Consider the following 27,337-nt stretch of genomic DNA (forward strand, 5'->3'; position numbering starts at 1 on the left):
GTCAGCGTGACCAAAATTAGATTGTCAGGCTATTATGAAGGAGGCCTCCTATTTTAATGATCATAGGAACATTTTAGGGTGTGAGCCATTAACTGTGGGAGAGCACAGGTCAAAAGGGTGACCCTGTACAGCATGTGAGGGCAAGCTTCATGTGAAGCCAGAGGAGCTGTATGCTGGTTAGGAGTGAAAGGGAACAGAGAAGGGGCTTGATTTTTTTATTCATCTGGTTATGGGTCTGCTCTAACTGCCCTTTCCATTGGCATCAGCTCTTTCAGCATTCACTGAGAGCAAGTGGTGTGATGGTTTGGGTGTTCCCCGCCCCCCCACACACTTTAGAAGTTACCCAGACTAGACTCAGCCAGCTCTGGGAATATAAATGAAGCTATTTATTTACAGCTAGCACAATATACAAGCAGATATTTACAATATATACAGTTATATACAGAAATATACAAGGTAAAAGGTAATACAGAAACACAACAGCCCTCCCAGAAACCTGAGTCCCCAGGAGGGGCTCTCAACCACCCCTGCATCTTCCCCCTGCCCCTCTCAACCTTACTCCAGTCCTAAAGAAGAATAGAGGTTCAGCCAAGAGGTTAAGAAGCAAAGGTGAGTGGCAGGTGAGGTTAGGGAGCTGCAGCTCAGCCAGAAGCCCAAGGCAGAGTGAGTCAAAATGGCAAGAGTGTTATCTAATGTTTTCCTTTCTTCTTCAGCAAGACTCTGAGGGGAGTAGACATCACCATTGTTTACCTTTCACAGCCTATGATCTAGTTCTTCTCACCAAAACATTCTACCCTGCTTCAAACTAGCACAAGTGGTCAGGATTTTGTTTGCTGCAGAGACCCCATCTGGGCCACAGGAAGGTTTTCCACATACTATACTTGTCCTTAGACATGAGTCACCTGCTCCATGGACAGCTCCCTCCTCTCTGGGTCCAACCAACAGCCTATCAAACCCTTTTTGCTCCCAGAGGAGAAGCTGCAGAGCAACATCTTCAGCTAGCAGATACATAGGATAAAGACTGCATGATACTGAGGTACACAACACTCATGTTACACCTGGGCTAGAGACTGCACTAAAGTGATAAGGTAATGACAAGGAGTATTTAGTGCAGGATCCTATGGCTGAGAGGATGGCAAGGGAAGAGCAGGGTACCACTCTTTCATGGAATGTGCTCTCATCTCTGGGAGCTGGAGGGAAGCCTGTTTCCACGCTGCAGCCATGTGGCAGAGCCAAAATGAGAGACCAGGTGTCCCATGTCCTCGTTGAACAGCCAGTCCAGTGGAGGGTGCAGCTGTCAGAATAAAGTTCTGCTCTGGTGTTAGACCAGTTCCTTTGTCACCTAATGCATCATCTCACAGAGGCTGTATAGATAAACTCATACAGCTCCTTGAGCTTTGCAGCCCCTTCAGAAGTATTTCTGCTGCAGGATTAAGACCTTAAACAAGAAAATCTGTGAGCCTAAAAAGGGGAGTGGGAGGGAGGGTTTGCTTCTGTCATGACTGAGGGAAAAGTAAAACAGTTTATAAGGTTTCTGTTTTGTGAACTGGGCTTTCTCAGTGTCCATTCAATTCAACATGAGTTTAACACTGAAGAGGCCTGAGCTGGTTTATTTATAGCACAAACCAATGTGGATCCACTTTTCAGAAAACTGGCCCCTAACCAGTAAAACTGTGTAAACTGAACCACCTGGAGGCAAAGAGATTCACTGATACACAAATCTTTATTGAAAGCCCTGATAAAAGAAAACAGAACTACTGCATGCAATCGACCATGTGAACCCTGGGCACCAAAATCCATACCCAGTCTGTAACCTAAATAGACCTCATTTATTCTTCTAAAAGCAGTTACTTCTTTGTTATTGACACACTAGTTTAACTGCAAGCATGACTACAACAAACGGAGAGCAATTTCCTGGATTCCAGTGTTCTTCCTCCCTATGGGTCATCCCAAACTGTTTTCACCATTATTTGTGAATACAGTGATATAAATACCCAAATGAACAAATCACTGGTGATAATGAAACAAAAGCTACTTCTTGTCCCTAAATCAAACCACAAAGAAAATCCAGATAGACACAAGCATGTATGAATAGGTTATCAGTGCAAGCTGCCTAAATTGGGATGGCATTCAATAGCTCCAAGTGCAGGGTGCTGCACTTTGGCCACAACAACCCCATGCAGAGATACAGGCTGGGGTCGGAGTGGCTGGAGAGCAGCCAAACAGAGAGGGATCTGGGAGTACTGATTGATGCCCACCTGAAGATGAGCCAGCAGTGTGCCCAGGTGGCCAAGAGAGCCAGTGGCATCCTGGCCTGCATCAGGAATGGTGTGGTCAGCAGGAGCAGGGAGGTCATTCTGCCCCTGTACTCTGCACTGGTTAGACCACACCTTGAGTACTGTGTTCAGTTCTGGGCCCCCCAGTTTAGGAGGGACATTGAGATGCTTGAGCGTGTCCAGAGAAGGGCAACGAGGCTGGTGAGAGGCCTTGAGCACAGCCCTACGAGGAGAGGCTGAGAGAGCTGGGATTGGTTAGCCTGGAGAAGAGGAGGCTCAGGGGAGACCTTATTGCTGTCTACAACTACCTGAGGGGTGGTTGTGGCCAGGAGGAGGTTGCTCTCTTCTCTCAGGTGGCCAGCACCAGAACGAGAGGACACAGCCTCAAGCTACACCAGGGGAGATTTAGGCTTGAGGTGAGGAGAAAGTTCTTCACTGAGAGAGTCATTGGACACTGGAATGGGCTGCCCGGGGAGGTGGTGGAGTCGCCGTCCCTGGGGCTGTTCAAGGCAGGATTGGACGTGGCACTTGGTGCCATGGTCTAGCCTTGAGCTCTGTGGTAAAGGGTTGGACTTGATGATCTGTGAGGTCTCTTCCAACCCTGATGATACTGTGATACTGTGAAATTGGTCCATGAAAACTGTCGAGATTCCTACATGCCTCAGGCTATATGCCCATACTTTTCTCTGTCTTACATGGGATTGTGCTCCATGAATAATTCTGCTGGTGACAGGAAGACAGCTTCCAGAACAAAGCATTCTGTGGTGTAACAGCACAGAGTTTGGCTCCCTGATATAGTATAGGCTGGAAGTTAGGAGGAAGTTCTTCCCAGAGAGAGTGATTTCCCATTGGAATGGGCTGCCCAGGGAGGTGGTGGGGTCACCATCACTGGGGGTGTTCAAGAAAAGCCTGGATGAGGCACTTGGTGCCATGGTCTGGTTGATTGGATAGGGCTGGGTGCTAGGTTGGACTGGATGATCTTGGAGGTCTCTTCCAACCTGGTTGATTCTATGATATTCTATGATAGACTACATCCACCAGCAGGTGCCAGAGAATGTTCACCACTGCTGTTTTCTGCATGCCACACATGCACACTTGAAAACAAGGAGTTAGGTGACAATCTGCAGTGCAGAAGCCTTTGGTGATGAACGACTGTAAGTGGTAATTGAGTACAGTGAGCATTAGCTCCTGGCAGTGATTTAAGTGATGCAGATGAGAGTAATGAAATTCTTCAACCCAGAAATTCTGTGGCAATTAAATGTGTAATTCAGTACACACAACTGTGGACGTGTGCAACATAAATGTGTATACTGATATGCCTATGTATATGCATGTATTCTTTTTCTACTGATGGTATCGACCAGTTTCTTAATGAAAATGCAGTGAGAATGAAAAGAGCAAAGAAGAAATACCTGGAAGTGACTTACATAGTTCTGTGCACCATGGCTTCTCAACTCTCCCTTGTCCATGTTAAGCAAGCTCAGACATTAGTGTTGAATAAACACAGAAGTAGACAGTAAGCCTATTGTTAACAAATCAGTCTTGGTGGGAGCTGGTGTGTAATGCCATCAGCTGCTGATGGATGCTACTTTGGTGATACAAATGCAGCTGGACAGGTTCAAGATAAGATGTCAGGCTTAGTGTGGCTTTTCCTTGCTCTGACAGTGTTTGTACATTGGCCTACATAGTTAAATGCTTGGGTTTTTACTTTGGCTAGGAATTGGTGAGCATGTCTAGTTTCAATCTTCATGCATACCATGGCCTTCACAGTTAATTTCAGCCTTCCTAAAACCTATTAAAAGGAACAGAAACATTCAGGACAAACAAAATAGGACAAAAGACTGATTTCACAAAGGGCAATTCAGTGGGCAATGTGGACACCTCAAAGTTTTGGGTGCCTAGGCTGAGAATCTTTCAACATGGTAAATGCAAGGGCTAAGGGGTCCAGGTTGCTACTGAGGACTGACTGCCTGCCAGGGAAAAAAATGACAGTTTGAACTATTAGACATTGGAATAAACATCCAGGGCAGGTGGTGAATTCCCCTACATTAGATAGTTTCAAGGCCCATCTTGATAGGGTGCTGGGCCATCTCATTTAAACCATATACCCTATATATAAACTATATTTAAGCTATATACCCTATATATACCATTTCAGGTTAAGAACCTTTGAAAAGTTGGACTAGATGATCCTCGAGGTCCCTTCCAAACTGGTATTCTATGAATCTATGAATTTTCTGAAACCCTGGAGTGTCTGTCTTCTAAAAAGTAAGCCTTGTTGAAGTGCACATCTGTGCTGAACAGCAGGGCATGATGCAGGGATCCTGAACCAGCACTCAGTGACTGCACCTCAGCAGCAGAAATGACAGAAGGAGATCACATCATACTGCACAGCCAGCTACAGAGCTTGCTGAGACCAGTTTACTCATACACTGTCCCAGGCTGGGCAGACTTGCCCTTAGCCCAAATACTGCAAGAGGGACATATGAAATGACTAGTTTGGCCTGCAGTATGCCACTGCTTTCCAGTAGCTATGCTGTTAGTAAGTCTGTACCCTTAACACACAGCTCAGGGCACTCTTTACCTAGAGGGGAAAAACAAGCCCTCATGCATGTCCAAATGGGAAGCTTTCAGCAGCCTGTCTGCAAAGCAGGACCCCTGCCTACTTCCCAGGAACTCACTACGTTTCCACCCCTTCCTGGCCCAGCCCCATCCCAGACCCCTTCTGTCCCCGGGCTCACCTCTCACAGTGGTTTCTGAACCCAGCAGGGACACATACAATGTCCCAGCTGATCTCTAAGGCAACCTTCAGCTACCTGAGCTTGAAGGTCCCAGAGCAGCTCATCCTCTTCTGTGGCTAAACAACTCAGGCCAGCTGTGGAAAAATTCCAATTGAGCTCAGGTGATTCAAAGCCTCCTGAAGCTTTGCCCTGTATTTATTTTTCTAGAAAAGCTGGAGTGAGCTACAAACCCACTTAGACTGTTCTAGAGGTGATGCTTACATTCAGAAGGGGCTCCTCAGCTGTCCAAAGCGCACATGATGCAAAGGGCTAACGGGCAGACCCCTGTGAAAGCTGTGTGTTTGCTGACAGGGTATATTATGAAGGTTTGTGGCAAGCCTGGAACTGAAGTGGACACTTTTTTTAAAACAAGCCTTTGTTTCTCCTTTTTTCTTTCATTTTCAGTGGAATGAAGACTTATTCTTGAGGATTAGCATGAACTAGCAAATAGGCAGGGGAATAGAGCTCAGAACATCTGAGTTCCATTTCCTGCTTTATTTGCTGTAAAATTCTCCCCAAACTCACTTAAATTCTATCTCCTCTTGCTTGTCTAGACAGCAGAGTGCTGAAGGCAAGGGCTGCCTCTTCTGGGTGAAATCTGGTCTGACTGAAATCAACAGCAAAATGCTCACAGGATGCAGCCCTAGCATCACTGAAGGCCATGGCAAAATTCCTGCTGACTTCAGTGGGTCCTGAATTTTCCCCTGTGGTGTTTCCACAGTGCCTAATTTAACAGGGCCTTTATCTCAGGTGGGGAGTGAGATGCCTCAGTAATACAAATAACAGTATTTTTTAAATAGCTCTCATGCACACACAGCACTTGACAGTGTAGGGAACGTGACAAAGAACAGAGATTCTTCTGCCCAGGAAATCTTCCAGCAGCAAGGCACAAATGGATAAATTATAGGAGAAAATAACAGAGACAGGTACCATCCAGGCTAAAGAAAAGCAGCATGTGGTAATTTGAGCTGGAAGGCTTCACAGAGCAGCTGTTTTTCAGGAGCTCTCTGAAGGAAGAAAAACGAAGGGTAGGCAAACCTACAGAGGCTATTGCAGGGCTGTGGGTGGTAAATAAACTGTCTGAGGCTGTAGAGTCAGGTTTAGCCTTGAGTGAAATATTGCAGGTGTTGTGGAAACTCTTTAACAATGAGGACTTCTAATGAAAATCTTGACAGACTTTTAATGATATGACTGCTCCAGGGGGTTGTAATAAAAAGGTGAAGCTCATAACATTTTGGGCTGTCCTGCCTGCTCAGTGTTGCCAGCTTTCACCCTGACAGATTGAACTTTAGAAGTTCGATTCCCAGACTGAAATGTTGCCAGGAAGATATCGCCTCTGCTCCTCAAACATTTATTGTGTGGCTTTCAAATACCATGCAATAGCTGAGGGCAAATAGCACAAGCTTCAGTTCATCTTTTGAAACACTTCAGACCTCATTGCCATGAGTAATGAGAAACCTCTTTGGTTCCAGACTCAAAACTTGCCTTTTCTCTTGGCAGGGGACACCTGAACTGGCTTCAGCTGGACCGCCGGGTGCTGGAACATGACTTTCCCAAGAAGTCAGGACCAGTTGTTTTGTACTTCTGTGTTAGGTAAGTGCATGATGGCAAGGCCATCCCATGGGATACAGCTTCTGTAGAGGTCAAGGAGTGAGGTTGTTGGTTTCTTACACTGCAGAAACACCTGTGGACAAATAAAAACTTTCACAGAGGTTTCTATTGAGCTCTTCAGCTTTGAAAACTCATCTCACCCAAGTGTAAAGAAGTAGTAGCCACACCAACACCCATAGCTGCCCACAGAGAAACCCTGTATGAGAACAAGATCAGATGTTAAATCTTTACATTTTTATTGATGGGTTTTGAACTCCTTCGTTCTGGATGCCGAACAAAGACCTTTTTCTGCCAGAATAACCAACCTGTGCCAGCCACCTGAAGTTTCCCTGCTGGTGAGCCATCCATTGCCTCTGGACTGTGCCCAGGGTGTGCATTATGGCAGAGGCCAAATCAATTCCTGTTTAGCTGTGTCCTCTTTGCCTTCTGGAATCAACCAAATAATGGTATAATGAATTACCCAAAACCAGCAAATAGCATTTCTGGAATGGACTGAACTAGAACGGATTTAATGAAGGCTATGCCAGCTTGGGAGAATTTCTCTTCATCTGGGAATTTTGCAAGGAGCTGTTAGTGTTTGGAAGCTGATAGAAGCTGTCAGTGCTCTTGTGTACACAGCATCTTTGCTTCCAAAGGAGATGTATTCTGAGAAGAGAATTTTACCCTAGCAGCTTTAAAACACACAGAGGGAGGCTGGGGGGGGTTTGGGATGGCATATGTGCAAAATTAGGTTGAGGGGTTTGACTTACTTTTAATGGATAGCTCATGTCTACAACCAGCCAGTGCAGTGTTACTGTGTCTTTCTCTGTTAGCTTTTCCACTCCAGTGTTGTATTACATCTGACATCACTCTCCTTCATTTCATAGTACCCACAAAAAATGAAGACCTACTTTTGAGTTTCTTCCCCTGAGTGAAGCTTTTTTCCCCCACGTAGTAATTGTCATTCATTTAACTTCAATTACAAGGGAGGCTTCTCAAGAGAAGAAGCTCTTAGTTCTGTTGTGTCCCCATATTTAGTGGTGGATATATCTTAGGACAAATCAAGGCTGCACAAAGCCTCATGACTCCAGAACTGGCCTGCTGTCTTTCCCAAGAGAAGAACTTAGATTCTTCTCTTAGGTTTTGCATGCTTCAGACCATGAAGGTATATCCAGAGTTGATAATTTCCAGTGTATATGAGAAAAACAAGACCACAAAACCAACTAAACTCATTAAAAACACAGCAAATGTGTTATCAAGCATCTTGCCTATGGGTTAAATTGAGGAGTCAGTGCTAGGGCAGGGATCTCACAGAAAACAAGGAAATCTCTGAGCAAGAGCTGAGTGCAGTTTTTAGTAGTGGAACTGCTAAATGTGTGTAAGTCAGTGCTACTGAGCCACTCATACTCATTTCAAAGACCACTGAACAAGCAGAAGCACTGCCATCTGCATTGTTAAGTGGAAGCTGTTAGCACAGTGGAGACAAGTCATTCTAGCAGAATCTTAGCCAAGAGACATCGTAGGACTATGGATCCATACAACAGTCAGTAAATAAGTGCCCTTTCCTGTCCTGGAATTGTAATCCAGGTGGGAAAACCACAGAGGATCAGTGTCTGAAAAGTGAGCATGTGAAAATCAAGCCTACCATGGCTTGTGCTGTTTTTTGTGGTGGTAGTGAATGGATTGTCACACTTGAGTTACAATTTGAAATGGACTCAAAAGCCAGATGCCTCAAGAGTTAGGAATGGGCATTAACTTACCATGGCTTTTCTACTGAATTTCTTCCTTCTGTGGATGTCAGATGCTGGCAAAAAGTTGAAGAAGTTTCCCAGTATTTAAAAAGAGTTCCTATGTCCATCCCCAAATCTGATATGAGCAGAAGGCAACTGGAGAAGACATTGGCTCCAGCCAGCTGGCTGAATTTGGAAAGGCTCCACATATCTGTGACATGGGGTTTCAGCTCTGGTCTGGGAACTGAAGCGAGGGCTGAAGGAGCGGTTGTGAAGATACTCACAAATAGATGGGGTTTCATTTTGACAATCTTGGGGGTGCACAGCAGCTTGTAGAGCCATCTATGTGATAAACAGAACATTCCTCCTCCCCTGCTGCCATGAGGTGGAAAGCAGAGATAACCAATGCTGCACTGTGCCTAATTACAAAGGTTTTAATGAAGGGACTGGGTGCCCAGACACCTATGTGTCATTGGTAAAACCTTGCTTACGTTTGCAGATGCCTCTCTTGCATTAGCATGCCCAAGCACTGCAGTTGAGAAAGCTTAGGATGGTGCTGGGGGTCCTAATTGGGGAGATAGTAATGCAAGTAACTGGATGTGCCAGATGTTCATTGCAGGGAAATCTGTTTATTCTAGCAGGATTTAGTAATCATGTGAGGGTTTTCCCTCTAGTCAATGCAACACACAATTTAACCACACTGGGTAACTACTGAAGACGTGAAGCTTCAGGCAAGAACAGTAAGTGGTAGTATGTAAAAAGGAGAAGCTATGGAGGAACTATTTTCACCTTTTATGTGATCATAGATTTTTTCTTTACTCTTAAGATGCCTGCAGCAATGTTGATGGGCAGCATGCCAACAAAAGATTGCTGTAGATTTTAGATCATTCTAAAAGTACATTTGTAGGGAGCTTTTTAAGCAAAGGCATCATGGCCAAGGGATCAGGTCCAGCCAGCATGGGTTTAGGAAGGACAGGTCCTGCCTGACCAACCTGATCTCCTTTTATGATCAGGTTACCTGCCTGGTGAATGTGGGGAAGGCTGTGGATGAAGTCTGGACTTCAGAAAGCCTTTGCAGCAAAGCCTTTGACACTGTCTGTCACAACAAGCTCCTGGCAAAGCTGGCAGCTCGTGGCTTGGAGACATTCACTCTGATATGGGTCAAGAACTGCCTGGAAGGCCAGACCCAGAGAGTGGTGGTGAATGGTGCCACATCCAGTTGGCAGCTGTCACTAGTGGTGTTCCCCAAGGATCAGTGCTGGGCCCAATCCTGTTCAGTATCTGTATTGATGATCTGGATGAGAGGATTGAGTCCAGCACCAGTAAGTTTGCAGATGACATCAAGCTAGGAGCAGGTGTGGATCTGTTGGAGGCCAATAGGATGAGATTTAACAAGGCCAAGTGTAGGGTTCTGCACTTTGGCCACAACAACCCCAAGCAGCACTACGGGATGGGAACAGAGCCACTGGAGAGCAGACAGGAGGAAAGGGACCTGGGGGTACTGGTAGATAGTAGCTGAAGATGAGCCAGCAGTGTGCCCAGGTGGCCAAGAGAACCAATGGCATCCTGGCCTGTATCAGGAGCAGTGTGGCCAGTAGGACAAGGGAGGATATTCTTCCCCTGTACTCAGCACTGGTCAGGCCACACCTTGAGTACTGTGTCCAGTTCTGGGCTCCTCAATTCAAGAGAGATGTTGATGTGCTGGAAGGTGTCCAGAGAAGGGTGACAAAGCTGGTGAGGGGCCTGGAACACAGCCCTATGAGGAGAGGCTGAGGGAGCTGGGGGTGTTTAGCCTGGAGAAGAGGAGGCTCAGGGGTGACCTCATTGCTGTCTACAACTACCTGAAGGGTGGTTGTAGGCAGGTGGGGGTTGGTCTCTTCTCCCAGGCAACCAGCAATAGAACAAGGGGACACAGTCTCAAGTTGTGCTGGGGGAAGTATAGGCTGGATGTTAGGAGGAAGTTCTTGCCAGAGAGAGTGATTGGCATTGGAGTGGGCTGCCCAGGGAGGTGGTGGAGTCACCGTCCCTGGAGGTGTTGAAGCAAAGCCTGGATGAGGCACTTAGTGCTGTGGTCTGGTTGACTGGACAGGGCTGGGTGCTAGGTTGGACTGGATGATCTTGGAGGTCCCTTCCAACCTGGTTGATTCTTTGAATCTGTGGAAGAACTGAAGATAGGAAATTTCTTGAGCTTTGCAGCATGAAATTCTCCTCCCTTATTTAAATCTCTGTGCTATTGTTGAAGCTTCATCTTTTAACATATATTTCCTTGGTGTTTGACATTGTTGAGCACTGATGTCCAGTGTCTTTGCTATCTTCTGTAATCAAAGACTAAAGATTTTGCAGCACTGTGTCAAAAGAAGAATTTTATATGGCTGTTTTTAGCATTAGTTCAGATGAAATTGCTTCTGCACTTGGACACTTGCACAGATAACTGAAGCTTCTCTGTTTTCACGTTGTCCTGTAGTGCCCCTCTGGAAGCTTTCCACTGAGAGCAGCACAGGAATCTAGGAAGCAATCAGAACTGCTTGGGCAGCTGTGAACTGCCCCGTGGCTGTTGTGCAATATTATTTTACGAGACTCTGCTAATATCTGTTTCTATAGCTTTAAAGCCATACATGAAAGCAAGAGGCATTACCATGTGTCTTGCAAGGGAGGTGGGATCTCTGGCAAGAGACTGGAAGTCATATTTGTTCTTATCCTAGAATTAGCTTCTCTGGTTGGCATTCTAAAGCCCTGGTCACTTGGTTGTTGGTGAAATTCATTCCCTGCCTCAGAGGGTTTATAATGCAGATAAACCAAGTCAGATCAAAGTCCACAAGACCCAAAGGATGAGGAGGAATGAAGGAGGGATTGCTTTACTAGCTGATTTTACACAGGTGTTTTAGGACCAGGAGAGAACACTGAAATTGTACCTCGCAACCCACATGATCTTCATGGCAAAGGACAGAGAAATCTAAGTGTGGAGATGAAGGCAGCAAGGAAGACAACAGAAAATAGAGCTAGCAGAGGTTCAGATGAAAGTGGTTGTATTTTTTGTAGGGAAGGAAACATTTTGCTTTGGCTCAGACAGGAGAAGGAAAGCAAAGTTACTCCCTTTGTGTAAATCTTTGGGGTGAGAGAGGACCAGAGCATAGCCATGCTGTTTGTTCATGGAAAGTTGGCCAGGCTTTGCAGTGAATTCCTATCCTCAAACAATAGCCTTGTGAGACCAGCAATCCTTAGCTAGGGAACCACCAGCATGGGTCTCAGCTCTTTATCTTCTGGGTGTTTGTCATGCTGTTAGCTTATATGAACAAGCTCAGCAAATAAAACTGGCTTCACTGGTGGATCTTTTCCCAGGAATGAATGTATGCATTCCCAGGGTAGCTCCACCAGCTAACCAGTGACAAGTCACTGCAGTAGTCGTCATGGTGAATCAGAACATCTCTCATATGGAAAGACATTGGGGAAAAAAGTGAAATAAATCCTCAGTGCTCAAATACATTGTGGGGCAGAGTTTGTCTCTATGGCCCAGCAGTATTCCCACAAAGGAATGCCTGTATCCAGCAATGTCTGGCATGTGTTCATACGTACTGGCTAGGCTGAAGTCAGCATGGGAGCCGGGGGGCTCAGGACTCTCAATATTGGGGCCAGATGTTTTGCCAGGTTACCACAGTTACTACAGAACAAAGTAGCCTTAAATAAGAGACCAGCACTGAAACACAAAGTGTAAAGCTCATGCGTGTCACTGCTTCCATTAAGCTGAAGGAACTTAGCCCTGTGTGCACTGGCAGTGGTCCAGGTCAAAGGCAGATGGGGCAGATGTCTGCAATGGAATTCACCATACCAAACTTGAGGTGTTTAATTGTTACACAGCTCTGTGTCAGGGTTAACTAGTACAGCTTCCCTGTATAACCACTGGAAAGAAATAGGCACTTCTCAGTAAAAATTCATCTGATGTATTTCAGATGACTGCTTTGGAACTTCTGTAAGTTGCAGTCTAAACTACCTACATCTCTTGACTGACCACAGACCCTTGCTCAAATGTAGGCATCTACACTGTAGCTACTTCTTCTCATCTGGTTAATCCTCTCTGTGTACATCAAGTGAAACCTATACATTCAGAATATTATTTCAAACAGGGTTGGCACAGCCAAGTTTGAGGAAACATTTCTCATCTACAAGACATTAACAACTACCTTGGACCAGATTTCAGATGCTAGTGATGCCTTATGTTATTTTAGTTTTCCAGCCCTCCTTTGTAACCGGTCTTTAAACCTGTATTCCAGGACTGAGGTCAAAAACAAAAGAAGCAGGAGACTATTTGGAAACAGCTGACCCTGAAAGGGAGACAGTGGTTGCTATTACAGATTGTTCACAGCACTAGGCAGACCTTACAACTTGCTGCTGAAATGCATGGCTGCCTCCAACACTGGCCAGAAGACATGCCTGGGATGCAGGCTGAGGGCACCCTACTCTCAACTTCCCTAACACACATGGCAATCCCAGCACACTGTGGCTGGGTGTGTGACTCACTTCCACTCAGCTTCCTTCTCCCAGAGAAATTAGATTAGGAGCTGCAAGCGGGGCAGTGCTGGACACTACTTTGCCAAGGAGTTTGATCATACCAGAATAGTTCAGGGAACTGCCCTGAGATATTTCAGGTGCTCTGTCCTCATCCTCCTGGCTACTCATCTCTACTCTGAGCTCCTTCCAGCTGTGCTGTCTCACTCTAGCTCCACTTAACTAGTAAGTCCTCATGCCAAGCTTGCAGACAGTTTATGTTACATACAAGTGGAGACAAAGAGCCATCTCCTGCTCACATTATACCTCTGCAGCTCCATCCACTGCTGGGCTGCTGTAGAAACAATAGCAAAAAAATCAGGACATCAAACCCACATAATCAACACAGTCAAACTAACTTGTTTTAAGGGATTCCTGTGAGTTGCTCTGTCTAGAAGGTCTGGCAAAGCTGTGCTATAACCCAAGTCTCTCTGTACAGCATGAGTTTTGCTGGTTGGTGTTCATCAGCTGTGTATACATGAAGCAGGAAGATCTCAAAAGCCAGCAGCCCTCCAAAACCCTGCTCCCAACCAGCCACAGTGTATAAATACAGGCACTCAGACCTTGTTTGTGCTGGAAGACAAGGCTCCCTGCAGACAATTTATGGCAGCCTTCTCAGGGTGGCCCCCTGCTCTGTTCACCCCGGGGGAAGGTGTAATAAATTGCCTGTGGGGAGGCTTTGCTCCTCAGAGTCTCTTTAGAGATGAGAAACTTCTGTCCACTCAGAAGATTTACTTGTGTGAAAACTGACCTTTGCTTGAGGAAGGGAACTAATGAGGCTCTGCTACTTAGCACACAGCTCTGAGCTAAGCCATCCATTACACACACATCTTAATAGCAGTCTGGCTCTTGAGTCCCATAACATCATTTCTGTTTTCTGCTTAACTGAGAATATATTTGTCTAAGAGAGCTGTGTTTGGAGAAGGGCATAAGTTGTTTTTCCCTTCCATTGAGCCACCCAAGAGGGAAAAAAAAAAGAGGGGGGCAGCATTTAAAAAAAAAAGTGTTGATTTGAGCCACATTTTGAATGTGTTGATGCTGGCAGCATTGTCTTGCCTAATTTTGGGGAGCATTTATACAGAGTGATAGGTACCATGCAGCAATGATGGATGTTGTCAGTGTAAGATTTGTACCTAATCTGGATCAAGCAGCAACAGCTATGTCAGTGCCTACGCACGGATTCTCTGACTGGGTCAAAGTCATGCAGACATTGTTAGCATTTTCACTGCAATCTGTGTATTTCTCCCTTATACCAGTGGGTGTGATTTGCTGTCATCAGTGAAGCAAGCAGAAAGATCTGCTAGCAGAGGTCCCACTGCTGTGGTACTGAACAAAGAAAGAGGTAGAGGCAGTAAGGAAGTAAACCCCATGCCAGCTTTCACAGCCAAATCATATATTTGTGTGCTGCTGACAACACGGTGGAACGACTGAAGGGATTTCTGTTCCTCAGATGGTTCAAGATCCTCAAATGAAAGATGCTCTGCAAACACTGAGGGATGGTGTTACGCAGAACAGCGCACCCAGCAAGTTACCTCTAATAGCCAAGATGTCACTCTGGCTAAGGATCAAAGAGCAGGAAAGAGATGAGTTGTACACAGGAGAGTGTGGGGAAATTCCCCTGGTGACTGAGGGAGAGTTGGGTGGGAAGGTAGCATATATCTGTGACCCAGTCACTGCTTTCACCCTGCATCTGGAACAGATAACCACATCACTACAAGTCAAGAAGAGCTGCAATAGGCCTGTTTGTACAAAGATGTACTTGCAAACTAAGCTCCACAAGACACTTCAGGGGTGGTGTGATTTGCTGAATATATGGAGCTGCATTGCTTCTCTTATGGCTTGGTCAGGCTTGACTCCCCACCAAGTATGATCACAGAGGGCCCACAGTGAGATCAGTGCCTTGGTAGTGTAACCAAACATCAGAGAGAAATGTGCCTGCATCCACCTTGATTCCTTCACCTTTCAACGATGATGCTGGAGCACTTTGTGGTTTGCAAAGACTCCCAGATGTACAGCCTGGAACAGGGGAAGACAGCTGGTCTCTATATATTCCTAAGCAAATCCCTTAGAATCATAGAATCATAGAATCAACCAGGTTGGAAGAGACCTCCAAGATCATCCAGTCCAACCTATCACCCAGCCCTATCCAATCAACTAGACCATGGCACTAAGTGCCTCATCCAGGCTTTTCTTGAAGACCCCCAGGGACGGTGCCTCCACCACCTCCCTGGGCAGCCCATTCCAATGCCAATCACTCTCTCTGTGAAGAACTTCCTCCTAACATCCAGCCTATACCTACCCTGGCACAACTTGAGACTGTGTCCCCTTGTTCTATTGCTGGTTACCTGGGAGAACTTAGTGTTTTGTATATGGAAAAGATAAGGCCTAGGGCTGAGCAAAAATCCCCAAAGCACATGGTTTTCTAGCACTTCAATGGGCCAACCTCTTCCACCCACTCAGAAAAATGAATGGGTGGTGGGTGAAGCTGCAAACAGCTTCAGAGTGCAGTACAGCTAGGAGGAGAGAGAAAGGAACAGGCTCAGGTTCAAGTAGCCACTGGGGTTTTAGTTAGCTGCAATTCTTTCTGTTCCTAGGATCAGATTCACCTTCAGTTTCGTGGCTTCCTTGCAATGATGTAGAAGTAGATATAGGTCTTGTCCTCTGCATACCAGTCCCAGGTGCTGGGTGAGAGAGGCTTGAGGATGGCACCAGAGAAGGGGACAGGAAGTGGGTTCAGAAGCAAAAAGAATGCAGAAGGGGAGGTAAATGGAGCTTTTTAGCTGATTTTCATTCCTGTCTGATTATTTAACAGTCCAACTATTTAGCATAACCATTGTCTGCTTTAAGTGTCAGCACATAAAAGTGCACACGCATGACTCTTAGGAAACAGGGATTGGGACATAAAAGGAGCTCTGCAGCCTGAGCTGCTCAGAATACTCAGTTAGCATGAGACACTGGACATAATGACACCTGCATTTAAGCCCCTTATAGTGATGCCTGTGATTTTTCTTCTCTTGGTTAGAAAATGGCCTTGTATTTTTCACATTATGCTCAGAGGTTTTGAATGACATGGTGAGGAATAATGAGCCAGACCCCAGGGTGGGTGAGGCAGAAAAGGGGTCTTCTCCTTTATCCATTGCTTTGTAATTATCAACTTAGAGCCAGACCATTGACAGAGACACTGAGGTCTACTGACAGCAATGTCCTGAATCCTAACCAGAATGGAGTCAACCATCTGGGAAGGACATAGGAGACACCTCTTCCCATTTCAGTCCTTTTGTCTTGCACCTGGGTTTCCCACCTAGGGCAGGAGGAAGTACTGAGGAAGGTGACTGCTCATCAAAACCAAAATTCTTTGCTTTGTTATCGCTTCTTCCATGAAATTCTTTTCACTCCTTATTTTCCTCTTTCATGGTAAAAACAATGTTTTCACCAGGGAAGAGAAGAGCCCTTGGGATTGTTATTGTGGATTTTTCCCCCCTTCCTGTTCTTCATAGGCCCAAGAGGGATGTTTTGCCTCCCTGCACGGAGGCAGTATCACAGGGCTGGAGGGGAGATAGTCCATTTGCAAATACTGAGTCTCCAATTCCTGTCCTTTGGAAAAGTCAGAAACTCACTCAAAAAACACTGCCCACACTGTTATCATGGTTACTTTGATCAGCAGCAAGCATCTTCACTGCTCTCACACAGCACTGTACCGACACACCATAGCCACACACTTTGGCATGGCCTTCTCCCAGCTGCCTCCTATGTCCCTGTGGCCACCTCACTATTGCAAGACTTCTGAGGAGTGGAGCTTGACAGGACAGTAATAAGAGAGTGCTTTGGTATGCCCTGGCCTGACCTGGGCTCTCTGGGTGGCAAGAGCAACCCTTTGCCCTAGTCAGGCCTCCAGTTTGAATTTCTTGTTTTTTTTCTGGTAGAGAAGCTCCTCAAGAGGATGCTGTTACTTAGTCAAGCCAAGTGTTGAAACATTTTTGAGGTGTTCCAAAGCTCTTTAAATATTTTAATTTTCTTTGAAGAAAAACAGCATTGCACCAGAATGGGAATTTTGGACCAACCAGTTCCCACCAGAGTCAAACATCACAAGAAGCAGGATGAAATCACTGCCACAGGATAGATCTACACCTGAAGACAAGACATCCATTTGCTGTGGTCCTGCTTGTGTTGAAGACCAGACTGAAGTACTTTTATTGCTTGTCAGTTTCTGCTTGGAAATAAATACAGGGGCTTGTGTTGTCTAGTGCTAGGACAGCATATTTGCACAGTCAGGAACTCAACTGCTCAGAACCTGGTTCCTGCTAGGTGATAGATAGCTAAGTTCAGGATGACAGGGCTGTATATGAAAGGCAACGCTTGACAGTTTCTTTTGGTGTGTGGAAATACACTGGTGACTTTTGTCCATATGCACACACACAACTGGGCTCACATATTAAGTCAGCAGAAGCAGACAGGGATTCTCCATCTGCTGAAGACCCAGAGTCCAGGTCCCAGCTAGGCATTTTTCCCTTCTGCAAGTCAGAGGTGAGCAAGTGTGCCATGCAAAGGAGAAAGTGCAGTAGTGCCAGCTTCCCATCATCTAAGGATCAGAAATTTCCACAGTTACTTCTCACAGGCATGCCATATAAATGTCTGTGCTTGGTTGGCTACGATGGGAATTGTTATTCATCACAGCATGAGGGGCTTAAGCTGTCTCAGAGCAAGTTGTCAGTTAACCAATGCTTAACAGAGAGCAATCTGATCAGTATGAGACATGGCCTCACAACTAAAACGCCTGAAATGTTTCAGATGCAGCAGCTTCTGAAATCTTCTGAGGTAACTTCTGCAGTACACATTATTATTATTTTCCTGCTGCTGAGAGGGAGTAGTCAGCAAGTTTGCAGATGACACCAAGCTGGGGGCAGATGTGGCTGGGTTGCAGGGCAGAAGGGCTCTGCAGCGGGACCTTGACCGCCTGGACAGATGGGCAGAGTCCAATGGGATGGGGTTCAATAGCTCCAAGTGCAGGGTGCTGCACTTTGGCCACAACAACCCCATGCAGAGATACAGGCTGGGGTCAGAGTGGCTGGAGAGCAGCCAGACAGAGAGGGATCTGGGGGTACTGATTGATACCCGCCTGAACATGAGCCAGCAGTGTGCCCAGGTGGCCAAGAGAGCCAGTGGCATCCTGGCCTGCATCAGGAATGGTGTGGTCAGCAGGAGCAGGGAGGTCATTCTGCCCCTGTACTCTGCACTGGTTAGACCACACCTTGAGTCCTGTGTCCAGTTCTGGCCCCCCCCAGTTTAGGAGGGACATTGAGATGCTTGAGCGTGTCCAGAGAAGGGCGACGAGGCTGGGGAGAGGCCTTGAGCACAGCCCTACGAGGAGAGGCTGAGGGAGCTGGGATTGTTTAGCCTGGAGAAGAGGAGGCTCAGGGGTGACCTTATTGCTGTCTACAACTACCTGAGGGGTGGTTGTAGCCAGGGGGAGGTTGCTTTCTTCTCTCAGGTGGCCAGCACCAGAACGAGAGGACACAGCCTCAGGCTGCGCCAGGGGAGATTTAGGCTTGAGGTGAGGAGAAAGTTCTTCACTGAGAGAGTCATTGGACACTGGAATGGGCTGCCCGGGGAGGTGGTGGAGTCGCCGTCCCTGGAGCTGTTCAAGGCAGGATTGGATGTGGCACTTGGTGCCATGGTCTAGCCTTGAGCTCTGTGGTAAAGGGTTGAACTTGATGATCTGTGAGGCCTTTTCCAACCTTGATGATACTGTGATACTGTGTGATACTGTCAGGATAGGTACTTCGTGTTCATTACCCAGCATAATATTCACTGGCCTATTTAATTAATGCTTAGAAAGTGTCCTTGATGAATTATAAGCTGTTGGGGATGGGGAGGGCTGAGGAATGCAGAAGCAGATGAATAACACTGGCACATCTTCCAAAAATTCAAAAATTGTTTCTTTGGTTTCTACAATCTTTTTGCAGGCACCTAATTTTTCATAGCAACAGTTGCTGGCTGTCAAGGATCCTCTTGCAGGAGCTGCTTCAGGCAGAGCTCTTTGTTGGCTGTATGGCAAGAGATGTAGGTAGTGAAGCTGAAGTGTTAGATGTGTTGTACCGCCAGTTTCTCTGTCCAACCCATCCAGTATTTCCTGAGTATATCAGCTTCACACCACATGGAGGAATGCTGCTCTCAGGGGAGTCCTCAACAGAAATCTGAGAGCTGCCCTTAAAATTGATGAAAACATGCTGTAAGAAGTGGCTTATAAACCTAGCAGGCAAACAAGCAGAGGGGGGCAGAGGATGGATTATTTTCTAAACAGAACACAACAGCTCCAAGTAGCTAAATGGTTTTCTGAAGGTCATGAAGGAAACCAATGTTCAAGGAGTTAGGAATTTACCCCAGATTTTTCACTTGGTTCATTGCCTTAGCAGATGGATGCTTTTTCCTGCCTCCTTAGTCACTGACACTGGTCATTGTAAGGTGCAGATTCCTTCGCCGTATTTAGAAAGGGTGGTAACAGGAGGAGATCTGCAGTGAGATTCACAGCCAGTGCAAATAAAGGTGCCTTTCCCTCCCCTTTCTGTTGTTGCAGCATCGGCTGTGCATTCAGGGGAGTCTGCTCCCGTTGGGTTTTCTGAGCTTGCCATACAGAAAATCCCACAAGAGTTCTCTCTGCAGATCTGTTTTCTTTTAAGCAGCACCGATTTTCTGGTGCGTGTTTTGCATTAGTCTGGGTGCATGTGTGAGAGCCAGTAGCTTCCCAGCACATTCTCCATTCTGGAAATTGCTGGAGAATTTTATTTTCTATGTGAAGATGAAGTATCATGTGCAGGCTCTGTACTCTCAGAGACTCGATTTTGTACAGAAAATTATTTGGGTAGGTGTCCATGTGGAAAGCCTTGGCAAAGATATTTGCAGACATAAGAAATGCAATATTGCCCTCTAGTGATGATGAAGATGGTCTCATTTGATCCGATGAAACCAAAAAGCAGCATTTTGGCCGACCTTGACTGAGACTCAAAAATTGAATAGATGTTCCCATTTTCTTCTGGCCATGGAATTAAAGATCCTACCATCACAACTTGGAAAGCATTGGCAGTGATCATAAGCAGAGGAGATTGGTTCTCCAAGAATTATCAAATGCATAAAATTATCATTTCAATCCATGAATTCATCAGGTGGAAATGCAGCTGAACTAACTCAGAGAGGAAATCTAGTAAGAAGGTTCATTTTTTAATGTGATGTCTTTTATTCAAGTATATTTTATTTGGGGTGGGGGGAGAGGGAGAGAAGAAATTTCAAGGAAGTGAAACCCAGTGGGAAATAGGGGGGGGGGGGGGGGGGAAGAGAGAAGAAAATGTTTACATTTTGTGCTTCTTGAACCCTACATTTAAATATGGGGGGGTGTAGGTTATTTGAGTTTTATTTTTATTTCTCATTTTAACTCCTTGGGAGTGGAAAAAGGAGTGATAGTAACAGGGAGACTTCAGCAGATGAACAAGAGAATCATAGAATCAACCAGGTTGGAAGGGACCTCCAAGATCATCCAGTCCCACCTATCACCCAGCCATAGCCAGCCAACTAGACCATGGCACTAAGTGCCTCATCCAGTCTTTACTTGACCACCTCCAGGGACGGTGACTCCACCACCTCCCTGGGCAGCCCATTCCAAAGGCAAATCACTCTCTCTGGGAAGAACTTCCTCCTAACATCCAGCCTATACTTCCCCTGGCACAACTTGAGACTGTGTCCCCTTGTTCTCTTGCTGGTTGCCTGGGAGAAGACCAAACCCCACCTGGCTACAGCCTACCTTCAGGTAGAGCTCAAAATGCTTCACTTTAGTAAGTAGTTGGTTCTATCTGTCAGGAGATAAACTGTTTTGAAGAGGCTTCAGAAGACACTTAGGAGCACTACAAAGCTTTGACCTTTACCCATTACCCCTAAGAAAGTTACATTTAACGCCTTTGATTCTGCAAACACCTCAACACAGACAAACCCTCCAGTGCTTGTGTGAAGCCCCGAGAGTGTCAGAAGGTCTCTCAGCTCCACTCCCAGACAGCAGGGTCAAGGAATAAGGTTTCTCTGTAACTGGACCCTGGATTTCAACTGAAATTTGGAAGGTATCTCTACTTTAAAGTTTCTGATGCAGACAGCATTTCCCTGGCACTGTCTATATTCTGATTGCCTCTGACAAGGCAAAACAGTACTGGAATTTATGCAAGGAACATTGCTGTCACTACTGAAACTTAAAGACCATAGTAAAACAGTGAGCAGGCAGATGGGGCTTTTCCCCTCCCTTCTGTAAGACACAAAGTCTTTCTGTTGGAAAAGACCTTTTAAGGTCATGAAATCACAGAATCACAGAATATATCTGATCAGAAGTCCAACCATTACCTAACTCTACCAAGCTGGAGCTAAACCACGTCCCTCAGCATCACAGAGTCAGTTCAAGTCAGTGGCAAAACCCTCATTGAGTTCTCTGCCAAAGGATCAAACAATCAAAGCAGGCAGAACACCGAGTACAAAAATCAAATAATACATATCATGGACTTTCAACATAATGGTAAATATTTGGGGTGATCAGCAATGCAACTGAGTGGGTGTTTCCAATGCTGAGGTTTGGGCTAGTCAGCTTTCTATGAGCTCTGATAAGCATAGCTGCTACTGATAGATAGTAGGCTGAAGATGAGCCAGCAGTGTACCCAGGTGGCCAAGAGAGCAAATGGCATCCTGGCCTGCATCAGGAACAGTGTGGCCAGTAGGACAAGGGAGGATATTCTGCCCCTGTACTCAGCACTGGTCAGGCCACACCTTGAGTGCTGTGTCCAGTTCTGGGCCCCTCAATTCAAGAGAGATGTTGAGGTGCTGGAAGGTGTCCAGAGAAGGGCGACAAAGCTGGTGAGGGGCCTGGAACACAAACCCTATGAAGAGAGGCTGAGGGAGCTGGGGTGTTTAGCCTGGAGAAGAGGAGGCTCAGGGGTGACCAGGGACACTGTAGCCAGGTGGGGGTTGGTCTCTTCTGCCAGGCAACCAGCAACAGAACAAGGGGACACAGTCTCAAGTTGTGCCGGGGGAAGTATAGGCTGGATGTTAGGAGGAAGTTGTTGCCAGAGAGAGTGATTGGCATTGGAATGGGCTGCCCAGGGAGGTGGTGGAGTCACCGTCCCTGGAGGTGTTGAAGCAAAGCCTGGATGAAGCACTTAGTGCCATGGTCTAGTTGACTGGCTAGGGCTGGGTGCTAGGTTGGACTGGATGATCTTGGAGGTCTCTTCCAACCTGGTTGATTCTATGATTCTGTGATTCTATGTCAGCTGTATAAATATGTAAGCAGCTGCCTTTATAAAACTTGTCTTACACTGAGCTGAAGTGGACATGGAAGGAACCCAGGGGGGGATTTCTGTCAGTGAACATCCTACAAGACACAGGTCACCGGCACAGAAACGGACAGGTTAAGGTTAGAAGTGAAGAATGCCAAAATGTGATGGAGAAAGCCGATTTTACAAGCAGAGTAAAGGACTTGAAGTTTAAAACCAGAACAGGGGATTATTTAGACATGTAATCATCCACTGGATGATCCACTGCCTTTGGTGTGGCTGGGACACTTGTGACTGACCATGGTGTGGAGAACACGTGAGCAGCTTTCACCACCCCAGTCTGCCACCAGCAAAGGAAGTTCATTTTTAGTGCACTCATCATAACTCCTCTGACCACATTTTTCATGTAATGAGTGCGTTTTCATGGCTTGCCCTAGTTTCCCCTTGGGTCTCACCTTTCTTGCTTTCTCTTCCAGGTTCTACATTGAAAGCATCTCCTATCTGAAGGACAATGCCACTATTGAGCTGTTTTTCTTGAACGCCAAGTCCTGCATCTATAAGGTAAGGACTCAGGGAGCTCTGGGTGGCACTGCTCTGGGCTGAGACACCTGGCTCTGCATCCTGCACCCAAACCGACCTTGCTCACACCGTGGATTTGAAACCTCTGCTCAAACCTCCTCTCCTCACCCTCCCTGCCTCCCCTAGCTACCCTGGCCAGCTTCCCCATCGGAGAGAGAGTCGGAAGTAAAACGTCCCTGAAAGTAGTTCTCGTGGCTGGTAGAAGGCAATCCGCAGCTGCTACAGTGCCAAGCTGACTGTAGTTAGAAGGAAACGTCTGCGTCGCTGTTACCAACTCCGCGGCGCAGAAGGCCTCGGGACCTATTCTGGGCCGAGAGGCTGGCGTTAGTCGTTCCCACTCGCGGACTGCGAGGCGGGCGCCCTCTTGTGGGCAGCTGGGGAGGGGAGCCGGAGCGTCGTGGGGGAGCGTGTGAGGGTCTAAGTGCGTGTGTGTGGGAATGGTACGTGTGGGAAAGAGTGTGCAAGGGAAGCGTGGCAGAGGCTGACTGTGAGTGGAGCTAGGCATGGTGGGCTGAGGGAAGGAGTAAGTGTGTGTGTGGGAATGGTACGTGTGGGAAAGTGTGTGCAAGGGAAGCGTGGCAGAGGCTGACTGTGAGTGGAGCTAGGCATGGTGGGCTGAGGGAGGGAGTAAGTGTGTGTGTGGGAATGGTACGTGTGGGAAGGAGTGTGCAAGGGAAGCATGGCAGAGGCTGTGTGACTGGAGCTAGGCATGGTGGGCTGAGGGAGGGAGTGTGTGTGGGGGGGAAGTGTATGTGTGGGAAAGAGTGTGCAAGGGAAGCGTGGCAGAGGCTGTGTGAGAGGAGCTAGGCATGGTGGGCTGAGGGAAGGAGTAAGTGTGTGTGTGGGAAGTGTACGTGTGGGAAGGAGTGTGCAAGGGAAGCGTGGCAGAGGCTGTGTGAGAGGAGCTAGGCATGGTGGGCTGAGGGAAGGAGTAAGTGTGTGTGTGGGAAGTGTACGTGTGGGAAAGAGTGTGCAAGGGAAGTGTGGCAGAGGCTGTGCGAGAGGAGCTAGGCATGGTGGGCTGAGGGAGGGAGTAAGTGTGTATGGAAAGTGTACGTGTGGGAAGGAGTGTGCAAGGGAAGCATGGCAGAGGCTGTGCGAGAGGAGCTAGGCATGGTGGGCTGAGGGAGGGAGTGTGTGTGTGTGCCTGGGAAGTGTACGTGTGGGAAGGAGTGTGCAAGGGAAGCATGGCAGAGGCTGTGCGAGAGGAGCTAGGCATGGTGGGCTGAGGGAGGGAGTAAGTGTGTATGGAAAGTGTACGTGTGGGAAGGAGTGTGCAAGGGAAGCATGGCAGAGGCTGTGCAAGAGGAGCTAGGCATGGTGGGCTGAGGGAGGGAGTGTGTGTGTGTGCCTGGGAAGTGTACGTGTGGGAAGGAGTGTGCAAGGGAAGCGTGGCAGAGGCTGTGTGAGAGGAGCTAGGCATGGTGGGCTGAGGGAGGGAGTAAGTGTGTGTGTGGGAAGTGTACGTGTGGGAAGGAGTGTGCAAGGGAAGCGTGGCAGAGGCTGTGCGAGAGGAGCTAGGCATGGTGGGCTGAGGGAGGGAGTAAGTGTGTGTGTGCCTGGGAAGTGTACGTGTGGGAAGGAGTGTGCAAGGGAAGCGTGGCAGAGGCTGTGCGAGAGGAGCTAGGCATGGTGGGCTGAGGGAGGGAGTAAGTGTGTGTGTGTGGGAAGTGTACGTGTGGTAAAGAGTGTGCAAGGGAGGTGTAAGAGTGAGAGAGACTGAGTGCAGGAATGGAGCTAGGCACAGTGGCCGGTGTGTGAGGGATGTGGAACTGCACAAATGTGGGACTGAGAGAGTGTCAGTGTGTTAGAGGTGCATGACTACGTGTTTGTGGGCCAGAGGGAGTGACTGTGTGGCCGTATGGAGGGCAGGAAGGGTGTGTGTGGCTGTGTCCTGAAGATCACCTTGTACAGGAACAAGTCATTTATGGAGAAACAATTTTTTGTTTCAGTAGCCTGGTAGGCTATTGAAAAAACTATCACTGTAACTCAGAGCTGCCCTTCACCAGGCATTCTGTGTGCCAGAGATAAGAGTGTCCTGGCATAGCCTCTACTTCCCTGGCAGTGCACCACAGCACAGCTGCAAAGCTGATCCCTCCCACACCACAAGCCAACCTTACAAGTGAAAAGGTGGAGCCCAGAACCCACTGGGTGGAGGCTGGCTGTGTGCAGACTCAGACAGGTGGGCCGGACGAGCGTGGGTCTGGAAAAGGGTTTTCAGCAGCTGGGATTCCCTGGGAGGATCCCTTCTACCTCCCTCTGTGCTGGCAGAGACCATTGCCAGCGACTCACCTTCCATCTGCCAAAGAGGAAGTGGTAGAAAAAGACAGCTGTAGTCAGGAGTGAGTGTACCGCCACACCACAACCATCAGCAGGTTTGTAACCTGCTAACCCAACTACCCTACACTGAATCTGTAGCCCTGCTTTATAACTTCTGCATGTCCTAAAATCCACTAACTTTGCATCCCTTAAAATGCAGGGTAAAAGCCAGAAAATGCCTTTTATTCCAGTGCCCAGGAAAGAGGCAGGGCTGTGGAGCTGAGCTGTGCAGAGCTTTGCTCTCTGGCAAGACTGCAATTAGATGTGCTTAGTCAGCCCTCTCCAGCAACAAGCTCAGTAAGCATCACATTTTGGTTCCTGGGGAAGGTTCCTTTTTGAAGTATTGCCAGGAAAAGCTCACACTGTTGTTCTTTTTTTTGGAGAACACTTCATAAGAAGAGGAAAAAAAAAGGAAAGTGCCTCCAGATCTAGGTTGGTCTATTTCAGTCTGACCTCTCCTGAAATCATTACTTTGCACGTTTGAGCTAAGTGTCACCTCTATCCAATAATAGCCCTACTGGATTCCCAGTCTCCCATGCAGGTCCTTCCCCCTTTGACATGAGGCCACAAAGTGCTGTGCCATGTTGTGCTACTGAAAAAAGGCACCAGATTTGAAAGTTGGGTGCAAAGTTCCTGCTAAGTCATGCCCAGCCTGTGTGCCTGGAAGATTCATCTAGGTGGGAAGGGGAATTCAGTGTCTAAGCACAACCAGTGCTTGTCGTCCCTGCACCTAGCAGGTGGTATTGCATGCTCCCAGACCTTGAAAGCTTCCCTGTTGCACAAAATCATTCCTTGTTTGACTTCCCTTGGAAACCTTCAAGCCAGTACCTCTGCAGCCCAGAAGAACCACAGTGTGTGTGATGTAAGTGTAGTTATGCACTTACAGTATGTGCTAGTGCTATGCTAACACATCAGATCTTCTACCGCTGATTTTCCAGGCACACATCCTCAGTGTCCCCATGTCCAGGGCTCCTCAGATGGGGAAAGAATGAAATGGTTTCCAGTTGGCTCTGCACTGGGTGCTGCACTCCTCTGGCTGTGCCCACGTCCCCTCCTTGCACACCCCCACACCCAAACCATTGCACAGAACCAACAAGCCACAGTTGCTCAGAAAGGCCAAACCACATTTGTACTACCAAATGAAACAGTGCTTGGCATCAGGTGCAACCTCTTGATCAGCCAGGCTATTTAACGAGTAGGACATTCTGGCACAGGTTTTGTCCTGTGCCAACTGGCCCTATGCCAGGCATTGCTTGGGCACTGTTCAGGTATGAGCACCTGTTCTCAAAAGGCAATACAGCTGAGGCAGCCTCATCTAGGACTGGGGGAGGAAGAGCATTTAGTCATGGGCTATACTGTGCCACACATCCTTGGGGTCAGAGAACAGCCTCTGACCCACTTTACCTGCTAGTATAGGCTTGCCATAACATTGGCATTAGCTGCAGAGGCTGATTTGTCCATGAGATGTCCTTGGTGCTTCAAGATGGGAGGGAGACCAGGCACCCTGGCTCTATTCCACCTTGCTCCATGCTATGGGATATGCCTGGGTGCTCCAGCCTGGCCCTGCCTGCAGCCACAATGACAACTCAACACCAGTGCTTCCCTTGGCAGGTGCCTGCCTGAATCAGGCAGTTGAGCTTAACAGGAGAAGGTGTGTTTTATTGCCTGTAGCAGAGCTGCTCTTCACTCCCTGAGGAGTTGTTGTGAAGGAGGTGGAGGGAGTGCTTATTTTAAAAAGCTGGCAGTAGTGAAAGCCAAGGACACCTGGATCTTATCCTCTGTTTTGTTCCCTTTGTTTTTCATTTTGCCAGAGACAAGCCAACACAGCTATTGTGGCTTGTAAATGAGGTGTGGCCATGACTTGGCTGGAGCTATATTTAGATGACTTGTTTCTTGCCAGGTGAAGTAAAATATTAAAAACAGCAGCTTAAATAAATACAACAGAAAAGCCATCACAGGAGTGAGCTGAACAGTAACCCAATTTACATGGCCACATATGTAGGAGGCAATGTAGGAGTTCTAGTAGCAGAGTAGAGGTCTAAATGGTATCTTAGTGAGGCCCACTGTCTTCTCAAAAGCAGGAACCAGAGACTCGAGGAGAGCATGCTTAGCTACAAGATTAATGCTCATGCCATCCCAAGCATTTTTTATGTCAGATCTGCATCCCACACATTCAGAGAGCATTGCCTGGACCCCTTGGTTCTGTGACTGCTGTCTCAGGCACA

General features: G+C 47.3%; 1 protein-coding gene across 8 annotated transcripts in view; it reads left to right on the forward strand.

Moving 5' to 3' along the window:
- FRMD4A (FERM domain containing 4A) overlaps positions 1 to 27,337 on the forward strand; it is a 424,512-nt gene that overhangs the window by 315,467 nt on the left and 81,708 nt on the right. For all 8 annotated transcript variants that reach the window (XM_064142608.1, XM_064142610.1, XM_064142606.1 and 5 more), the window contains 2 exons: positions 6,557 to 6,649; positions 22,691 to 22,775. In XM_064142608.1, coding sequence (XP_063998678.1) covers positions 6,557 to 6,649; positions 22,691 to 22,775 — 178 coding nt within the window. The remainder of the gene's footprint in view (positions 1 to 6,556; positions 6,650 to 22,690; positions 22,776 to 27,337) is intronic.

The sequence above is a fragment of the Pogoniulus pusillus genome, chromosome 4 (assembly GCF_015220805.1).
Source record: "Pogoniulus pusillus isolate bPogPus1 chromosome 4, bPogPus1.pri, whole genome shotgun sequence".
Classification (NCBI taxonomy): Eukaryota; Metazoa; Chordata; class Aves; order Piciformes; family Lybiidae; genus Pogoniulus; species Pogoniulus pusillus.